At 32.6% G+C, this 10,288-nt stretch overlaps 2 protein-coding genes across 3 annotated transcripts; one reads left to right on the plus strand and one right to left on the minus strand.

The window, feature by feature from the left end:
• Positions 1–1,136: 1,136 nt before the first annotated feature.
• LOC100745950 (flap endonuclease GEN) lies at positions 1,137–3,988 on the minus strand. 2 transcript variants are annotated; one of them, XM_012390201.3, is made up of 7 exons: positions 3,746–3,988; positions 3,394–3,670; positions 3,038–3,324; positions 2,784–2,945; positions 2,538–2,703; positions 1,309–2,470; positions 1,137–1,182 (listed from the first exon to the last, which is right to left on the minus strand). In XM_012390201.3, the coding sequence occupies exons 1-6, from the start codon at positions 3,901–3,903 to the stop codon at positions 1,346–1,348; spliced, it is 2,175 nt and encodes a 724-aa protein (XP_012245624.1). In that variant the 5' UTR covers positions 3,904–3,988; the 3' UTR covers positions 1,137–1,182; positions 1,309–1,345. The 2 variants fall into 2 exon arrangements, with proteins under 2 accessions (XP_012245624.1, XP_012245625.1); XM_012390202.3 differs by having other exon boundaries at positions 3,394–3,650; positions 3,746–3,887.
• A 3,175-nt stretch (positions 3,989–7,163) lies between these two features.
• LOC105681287 (extensin) lies at positions 7,164–9,317 on the plus strand. The gene is made up of 2 exons (XM_012390193.3): positions 7,164–7,296; positions 7,647–9,317. Exons 1-2 carry the CDS (start codon positions 7,290–7,292, stop codon positions 9,164–9,166), a joined length of 1,527 nt encoding a protein of 508 aa, XP_012245616.1. The 5' UTR covers positions 7,164–7,289; the 3' UTR covers positions 9,167–9,317.
• The last annotated feature ends 971 nt before the right edge of the window (positions 9,318–10,288 follow it).

Here is a 10,288-nt window from a genome sequence, read left to right on the forward strand (position 1 = left end):
AAGTTGAATCTTAATATGTAAAAACGTGTAGCGCATCTACTCGCAAATTGATGTGAATATAAATTGACGACACAACAGGAAACCTTGAACCTATTTTGTTGTATAAAACGAGTTTATTAGCATTTACTACGGTTTGCTGGTCGTTGTCAGATGGGTCTATTTTGTGCTGAACAACGGTACGCATGGCTTGACACGAACTCCTGTATTTCTCATCATACGTCACATATATATACATATCTTTATGTTTAAACTAGAGAATAGTCATTATCTACGTTTCAACTATGCGATGTACATAACAATATACTATTTATTTTTACTACCTATTATATATAAATTTGTTAATAATATTTTTATTGTAACTACAGTGTATATATGACATTATTAAATTGGACGCAGCACATGAAATGCTGGAGAACGTGCAAGACGTGTATATAATCGCATGTGTTTTAACAGATCAACTGTTTTTATTTAATTTACATCGTTTTGTTTAAGTGTTTCGGTATTATTTAATTTGTCATCGATTATAATTGGTTTTTATAATTACAGATGTCAAATGAATGCAACAGCCAGGCTAATACAGACTGATAAACGCTTGTGTCTAAATAATCTTACATGTACGTCATTGATATTTAGTATTGTGGTAATTTATACAGATTATTTTTATTTTAACAAGTAATATATCAGTCCTTTATTTCATTATTACATAATTACAGTGTTTAGAAAATGCAATAAAATATGCATATATAATATTACAAGATGTTCAATTAAAAAGACGATATCACAAGATGTATTTAAAAATGTATAATCTATTTACAACATTCAATATATCAAACAATTATTTTGCATTTGTACAAATACGATTTAAACATCTTAAAAGCATATTTTAAAAATATGCGATTAAAACATAGTTCATACAGTAATACATAAAATTGGATACATAAATCAATCTTCGTTATTAACAGAACCCAAGCAATTATTGATAAAAAATTTCTTACCTTCGCGGTAATATTTCGCTACGTTCCTTAAATTTAGTTTATCATTTTATTACTTACATAAATATGAAGATTTTCAACGTTGAAAAATTATAGTGGTATTTTATATAGTAATTTAAATCGAATTTATAAGAAAATATAAGATTTAAAATAATAACGACTTAGTTACTTAGAAATACGAGAGATCTTTTAAAATTATATAAAACATATTGTGTATGGGCATAGATACTACAATAAATTCTAGATACCACAATATGAAGGCAATGAATGGTATTTTGTACTTGTTCTGGTATCTTGTTTTAGTAACCAATTGCATACTCAATTACGTAAAGAAACGCACCTCATATTAAATGCTACGTGAGAAATTGGGTTTCCGGATCGGTATCATTCATAAGATCATCAAATCCAAGACTAAATCTATCGTTTATTAGCGTAGAAGTTTTTTGAAGCCTTTTTTTCGGTTTCTCGCAATTTATTCTGTGATTAAGAGGAATATAGGATTTATCTATATCAGCAAATTCATCAACTGATTGATTATGAATTACATCATTTCTGAAACTTTGATCAGAGTTCGTTTCAAAATTAACTACGTCATCGACTGTTTTCACATCTTCAGTGTCTTTTTCACATAAATTATTTTCATCTTTAGGTGTTTGCACATTTTCCGAAACATTAAATTTGAAGACCCTTTGATTACATATATTGTCTATTATCTCTGACATGTTTACATCATGATCATCGTTCTCGTCAATAAAATCATCCGGTGAAAGTTCATTAAACATTCTATCCAATGTATTATTTAAGTTTGAATTGATATTCTCCAATTGTAATACTTTTTCGAACTGAGGACCGCGTTTAACTTTATCACTTCTTTTCGGACTTTCTTGTAAACCATCTAATGTTTTACATTTTTTAGATTTTATTGGCGTAATACTCATCCTTCGGAAAGATTCTTCTAAAGACGTAGGATCATTTTTGGAAATAAATTCATCAATTTTTCTATTACTTTCTGTTTTTGCATTTCTCTTCTGACGCCTCTTTTCTGCTTTACGTTTATCATTAGCATCTGTATCGTTTTGTATTTTCTTTTTATTCGGTCGTTTCTTTGTTTTCGCATTTCTTGCATTTTCAAATGCTTCAACTAATTCTGGATAACATTTCTGTACAGCACTTTGTGGCTCAATGCTTGCCAATTCAGATGGAATATCTGCACCATTATCACTCACATTATCTAATTCAATATATTCTTTTAATCTTTTTATCGTACTATGATCAGTCTTCCAAATAATTTCGTAACTCGCAACAGACCTAATATTCCGAACTTTCTTTATTGCTTCAGGTATGTATAAATCGAGCATTGTTAGACGGTTGTCTGCAGAAATACCTGGAAGGTGTACAAGTTGCCAACGAGTCACTAGAGGAAATATCTTCTCAAATGCATATTGTGGTTCCCAAGACAAATATCGTTCCATGAAATCCTAACATAAATCGAGTTATAGTAAGAATAAATAAAGTAAACTTACAAAGTTTTACGTTAAAACTTACTATGAATTCATTCACTTGCGGTTGTTTCCACTGAATATCTATTTTTGCAGGTACTGAAGCTTTTTTAATAAGAAATTCATCTATTAATTCTTGATTTGGAAAATCTTCAATAAGAAGAGCTTTTTTTCGTAAAGCAATTTCATTCAATAATAAAGCTCTTTTCTCTCTACAAAAGTATATCGTAAAAAATACAATATAAATATGCTAAATAAAATATGTTGCATAACAATTATATAACAAACGTACTTATAAGAGTTATGGCATTTCACAGTGGTCCCACATTCTATACAACCTGATTTTGTATGCTTTTGTAGTTTACCACTATGTCCACAAGATGAACACAAATTTGGATTCAGTAATTCTGCTTCTTTATAATCTAAAGTAGTATCGGTCCTCCAACTCTTCATTCTAAAAAGTTAATAGTATTTGTACATAATATTTTTGTTAGATAAAAAATACATTTTAAACTTAATACTTTAATACTTTAATTTATACTTTACCGTTGAAGAATATCTTTATCATTTACAATTTTAAAAAGTTTCATAGCAGCTTCTTTACCAACTCCATTCAGTCCATCATTATAATCACAACCACATAATAAAGCTAATGCTATCATTTTATTTCTCCCTAATTCTAATAACCTTTCTATCTTTTCTAATTTATATTCGTCTACAGCACCACCTGAACTCCCGCGATTTCCTTGAGTACTTGTACAAAAATTTCTGTAAACTACTTTTGCTCCATATAAAAAGCAATCACTGTCTTGACTTATGCATCCATCAACAAGCTGTAAAAATAATTATTAAAGCAATAGGTAACTGTGATTCACATCTTTTCATGTGTACAAATATTTTACCCCGTCTTCGTTTAAATAAGCACACATTGCTTCTGCTTCCCCATGTCCTTGCACACACGCCAAACCCATAAGTTGAAGCATTTCCTTGCATTCATTGAGAATTCTATTAAACTGTGTTCTACCTCCTTTAGAAGCAGTTTTTTTTTCGCGAAAACCAGAACGAACGTCATTTCTCTTTGCAATTGTCTTATGTTTCAAAGTAGGTGCTTTCCCTTCCAAAACAAATACTGGAGATATCCCTTGCATGAGGAGAAATGCTGTACGAAAATAGAGATTCCTGTAATAATTATTCAATCGTATTTAACTTTAAATCTGAAAGAATAATAAATATAACCAATGCAAACTCACAAACCTAAGATACATTTTTGGTTGTGCAGAATGATCAGTTACTGTTTGACTATCCACAATCCAACAACTCATGTCAATGGCTACCGTTTTTCCTTGAAGCTCAAACATTGGTTTCCTCTCGCTCAAAGGCGACAAAATATTCCAAAGATCTTTTACTCCCATTTTTACTAATTTGAACTAGAGTTTGTAAACACTTTACTACAACGTATTTGTTGGGGTCTATGTGCAATTGTGTGTTATGTGATACCATATTAAAAGGATATAAATCCCTATGTAGTAAAATTAAACACTAGAAAATAGTTTATACTGTTGTGTATAGTGTGTTGTGTGTGGTATAGGCTTGTAGCTCTCTCTAGCGTGAATATCTTGTAAGATAATACGATAAAATCTAGAGCGGCGAATTTAATTTTACAACAGCGTAACCGAGGCAACGAACAAAAGTTGCTTAACAAATTTATTGATTAAGTTTCAAAATTATTTATCAGTAATAACTATGATCACTTTTATTCGTATTTACTTTCGTTACCATGGGAAAGAACATTGTCAATGCACAAATCGCTTGCTCTTTAATATTACAACTTCAATCAAATTAATGTTTATTAGCATTGGTTAATAAGAAATTGTATTATTGGATAACAGACAATCATAGATCGTCATGTAAAATCCGAGTAGATAAATGGGCTATTCTATGACCTAAAAAGTGAGAGAATCGTTAGAATCATTAAATCGTAGAATCGTTGAGTCGTAAAAGTCACGTTGAGGTCAGAGTTTAAGAAAATTTCATTAAAGCGCAAATCTTTGTTAAAGTCAAATTGTTTGTCAAATTCAATATATTATAATTCAATTTTAAACATAAATCTTATTCAAGTTAATTTTTCTCGTTGTGTATTTCTTCATTTAAATGTAGAGTTAATTTTTTGAATTGTTTAAAGTTGTAACACGAGCAAAGTGTTTCAACACTCCAAAAGCTGCAGTCTGGCCAAATTGCCCCAAATCTTGAAAAGGCCACGTAACAATGATTTGAGATGATAAAATAGAGAAATTTTTGCACGTGTTTGTGCTTTATTCAAGATAAAGCCATCTTTTTCTTTGCAAGAAACTGATTTCTTTAAAGTATTCTATCAAAACTTCATATCCAAAGCTTTCAATGGGAATCATTCATATCAAATACATAATTCTGATCCTGGCATTAAATTGAATACTTTTGTTGTACAATTTTTTTCAAAATAATATATATGTATATTTCCGAAACCTACTGTTATAACAGATTTTTTCTTTGTTGATATAAATTAATATATTACCAAAGACAAAGTATAACATATAAAAATAATATATCCAACGGATGTCCTATCTAATATATTTTTTGTTTCACGTGTTAATTATTTGTGAACTGTATCATCTTGATATTGTTTCCGACATTATCGATTCAACATAAAATAAAAATATGTACAATCACCGACGAATTAGTCAATAGTATAATCATAGATTAATACAAGAGCAGGCTGAAAAATTTCCGGAATGTCAATAACAAATAAACCAACTCCCAACGACGATTCCGGACATTTTTCAATCTGCTCTCGTATGTACTTAATGTACAATCATGTTATATTAATTATATTCATGTATCTGAACAAATATTTTCTATAAATTTATTGCTTATGTGTTATATTTTTATATATTGTATTTATTGATCTATATTATATTGCATAATATACCATTATATTTACAAAGCTATTTCTTATCAATAATATTCTTACGTTGTACATATACAATCTTTTGAATCACTTCTTTTCAGATTAACAAAAAATAAAATTACACTATCCATTATGGATTTCCCAATGAATGATCGATAAAGGTAATCGGCTATCAATCTACGTGATACAAAAAACTTTATAAATCGAAAGATTTTTAATTTTTCTATATAATTTTCGATAAGGAAAGATAAATATATCGTCTATATTTTTAACTTTTGTTCACACGCACTTTTGTAATCACATGCACAATACTTCTATTATATATAGTATACTAGTATATATACTAAAATAAACATTATTTGGCACAAAAGAAAGTAATTGCTTTTATTTACAACTGTAATGCGAATTTAACTCTCTTGTATGCATTAAACCCTTTAGCATCTTTAGTTTAAGAACTTTTTAAATGCATTCAACTTTCTGTTTCTTTTTCAAATTTTCATTCAAATTCTATCACTTAATGCAATGAGTTTAGAAGTGAAAAAATAGAGATCTGTACATATTAGTCTACTCTAAAGTATCTGAACACCGTCTAAATAGGTCTAAATTCGTGGTATAAGTGATGTCAGGGAGATTTTATACCTTGAAATAGAACAAAAATCAAGAATGACAAAAGTTACGTTGAAGAACGTAATTTTCATTTCTGAGGTAGTCTTCATTCTTATGAAGATCGAATTTGAAAATTTATCAAGTACGTATGTATTTGATTAATTCTCGATTGAAAAAGAGCGCGCAATTATTCTACATGCGAAACTAAGTTGGAAATATGGAATACAATTTTTTCACCTGTTGTTTCGTTTTCGAGAAAACTAAATTAGAAAATTTGTATCCGAGTTAATTCTCAACTCAGAAGCTTATTTTCTAAAAAACGAGGCCTCAAACGAAAAACGTAAATAAATATATTTCAATATTAATTTCCATACAAGGTTGATTTCCATACTATTTTCTGGACTTTTTCTATTCTCTGTCAACAATTATAATTTATAATAAAAGTGATGCGAAAAAATCGTTTGATAAGTTTTACCAATGTATTTAAAAATCTTGTACCTTTTTTTTATTCGGTTACAGTTTTATGTTCTATTTATTCTTTATAATAGTTTATTGTTATTTTATTTGTGTCTGATGAATTAATGTAGAATAATTCTTAATTTTTATCATCTAAAGGTAATAAAAGTAGTTATATAAGAAGAATTATGAGGAACATTCTCTGCTTGAAAATATCTTCAAATGAAAATATAATTTCAGTTTAAAGTAATATTTTAAGATCTTTGTTTCTCTTAAAAACATTATTAATTTTATTAAATTCCTTTAAAAAACAAAGTTTCTTCAAGCGTTGAAAATTACTTTCAATGAAGAACAAATTGTCATTATATTTAATTAATTAATTGATTAACTTTTATATTTTTTGAATACATAAAGTATTTTATGCTTTAATATACAAACTGGTATATTAATGTTATAATTAGAATTAGATATTAATTCAATTAGAAATGATTCTAAATAATTTCTGAAGTCACTATTTCAAACTTTCTCTGAGAAGGAAACCGATATGATTAGCAGACAATATTGACGCTTAATAACGCTACGTCCCAACGACTCATGTAGTAGCTAATTTTTTCTTCGTTAGACTTATCACGATATGATGATAATTATGATTGATAAACAAGTATTTGCTTGCTGATAATCTATTAAAAATACTTATGTAGAATATATAAAGAGGAAGACAAATCTGATCGCCATAACAAGAGTAAGAAGGAATACAATACAAGACGAAATTGTGCGCTTTCAGAAGCAAAAATGAAAGGTAAGATAGTTGTAATAATCTCTAATAAAATTGTTCACGTTAAGATTGAACGGAAGAAGTGGAATGGAATATATCAATTTTAGTGAAAATATTTTTGTTATTTACACGTTCGACATTATTTAATTCTCATTTATAAGATCTTCTTCTTTATTACAATAATATAATAATATAATATTCTTGTATAAACAAGAAAATGCATATACACAGATATGTATATACAGAAACAGAATTTTCATCTTGTCATAACATTTTTCACTTTATATAAAGCTTTTGCCGATATTTTTAACTTGATCTTAATTATTAAATTACTAGATACGATACTAATTAAAATCGTCTGATAATCATTTTAGCAACGTTTGTGGCAATATTTGCCACACTTTTGGTGACGTTTGCTTTCGCCACCCCACCTCAATGTCCAACTAAGGACGGAGAGGATATTGTCTTGTTTCCGAATCCAGATGACTGCTCGACCTACTATTCCTGCAGTGCAGGCAGACTGCAGATAATGAAATGTAGTGAAGGACTGGAATATAATTCGGATTTAAGAGTATGCGATTGGCCCAGTGAGCATGCAGAATGTAAACATCACCATTCAAGACCACCACATTCTTCGACAGCCCGTTCTACGGTGACATCTCGTCCTTCACGACCAACTGGATCTGGCGAATACAGTCCGTCACAACGATCTCTTTCTACTGATGAACCATTCCGACCAACTCACCCTACTAAACAAACCCACCCTTCAAGACCAACTACTGAACCATCCCGTCCTCCAAAACCACCTCACCCTACTAGACCATCCCATCCTCCAAGACCACCTCATCCTACTAAACCATCCCATCCTTCAAGACCAACTGATTCTACTGAACCATCCCGTCCTCCAAGACCACCTCACCCTACTAGACCATCTCATCCTCCAAGACCAACTCCATCTGTCAGTCCAAGGCCATCTCGTCGACCAAATCCGGATTTTCCTCCACACCGCCCAGGCAATAAACCACACGACCGACCCCTTCCTCCACACCACCCACCACCGTCCCGTTCCACCGCACCACCCACCCAGTCCACCACACCACCGTCCCGTTCCACCGCACCACCGTCCCGTTCCACCGCACCACCCACCCAGTCCACCACACCACCGTCCCGTTCCACCGCACCACCGTCCCGTTCCACCGCACCACCCACCCAGTCCACCACACCACCGTCCCGTTCCACCGCACCACCGTCCCGTTCCACCGCACCACCCACCCAGTCCACCACACCACCGTCCCGTTCCACCGCACCACCGTCCCGTTCCACCGCACCACCCACCCAGTCCACCACACCACCGTCCCGTTCCACCGCACCACCGTCCCGTTCCACCGCACCACCCACCCAGTCCACCACACCACCGTCCCGTTCCACCGCACCACCGTCCCGTTCCACCGCACCACCCACCCAGTCCACCACACCACCGTCCCGTTCCACCGCACCACCGTCCCGTTCCACCGCACCACCCACCCAGTCCACCACACCACCGTCCCGTTCCACCGCACCACCGTCCCGTTCCACCGCACCACCCACCCAGTCCACCACACCACCGTCCCGTTCCACCGCACCACCGTCCCGTTCCACCGCACCACCCACCCAGTCCACCACACCACCGTCCCGTTCCACCGCACCACCGTCCCGTTCCACCGCACCACCCACCCAGTCCACCACACCACCGTCCCGTTCCACCGCACCACCGTCCCGTTCCACCGCACCACCCACCCAGTCCACCACACCACCGTCCCGTTCCACCGCACCACCGTCCCGTTCCACCGCACCACCCACCCGGTCCACCACACCGCCCGCATCATCCCCCACAACGTCCTCATTCCCCTTTTGATGAGCCCATCTTTCCAAGATACGAAGACTAACCAATCTTATGATTAAAAGGAGTTGTTCAATGTCATTGAAATTCTTAGTGTGTCTGACAAAAATAACGTATTCAAACTGTATTCAATATAGTTGAACTGTAATAAATATTTCTGAATTTATTTCTCCACATTTTATTTATTTCTCAAGTCCTTCGTTTTCATGACACAAATCTTTATTTATATTCAGCATTATGAGAAAATAAGGGAAAGTACGAATAGGTAATTATTTCGATTAATTATTTTAACCTTTTTGGAATTTGCTACTTATTTTTTAAAATCCATGATATTAAGAATTAGGAGTATTAGAATTCATAGACACTAATAAATGCCGAATTTCATTCGTCCTTTAATGTAAGCTACTTAATAGTTCTATTCAGTGTGTTCATTTATAATAGTGCCGTAGGATCATTGGTTTTCGACTGTTTTCAACTTTTTTGGTAAAACATTGAAATACGCTTCGTAAAAAATTTGTACAACTTAATAAAAATTCGCACAAGATATTTTAGATGTATTTTAATCTTTCGAAATTGGATCATAATCTGAACTTTCTAAATTGAAAAGTTAATGAATTCGATACGAAAATCGTTGTAGAAACACATCACAAAATATTGACCTAAGAAAGTATAACACTAACGAATTTTAATGGAACTCAAGTTAAAATTTTATTGAAATATTAATATTGACGAATAAACTAAATTTTTAATTTATTAAAAGTATCAATCATTATTGGATCTGCCTTATTTAACGGAAACCGTTTTATATAGAGTCTTGTAAAGTCTCATCTACTTGAAAGATGAAAAGTGAAAAGAAAGAAAAGAAAAAGAAACAGTATAACGAAATTTGATCTAATAAATAGTACACGTATGTATTTAAAGTTTATCTCAAACTTACTGACCAAATAGTAAAACAAAAAATAAATCATTGTTTCAGTGAAAAATCACATCTTTTATGTCTTATAAATGAAATCGACGAATTGTAGACGAATATTTGAAATTGTATTTAACTGTACGATAATTGTTTTAAAAACATACTCATGGTATATTCTTATCATTTTTATTATTAAATACCTATTTTTAGAAAATTTAATATCT

The sequence above is a fragment of the Bombus impatiens genome, unplaced genomic scaffold, assembly GCF_000188095.3.
Source record: "Bombus impatiens unplaced genomic scaffold, BIMP_2.2 scf_0739, whole genome shotgun sequence".
Classification (NCBI taxonomy): Eukaryota; Metazoa; Arthropoda; class Insecta; order Hymenoptera; family Apidae; genus Bombus; species Bombus impatiens.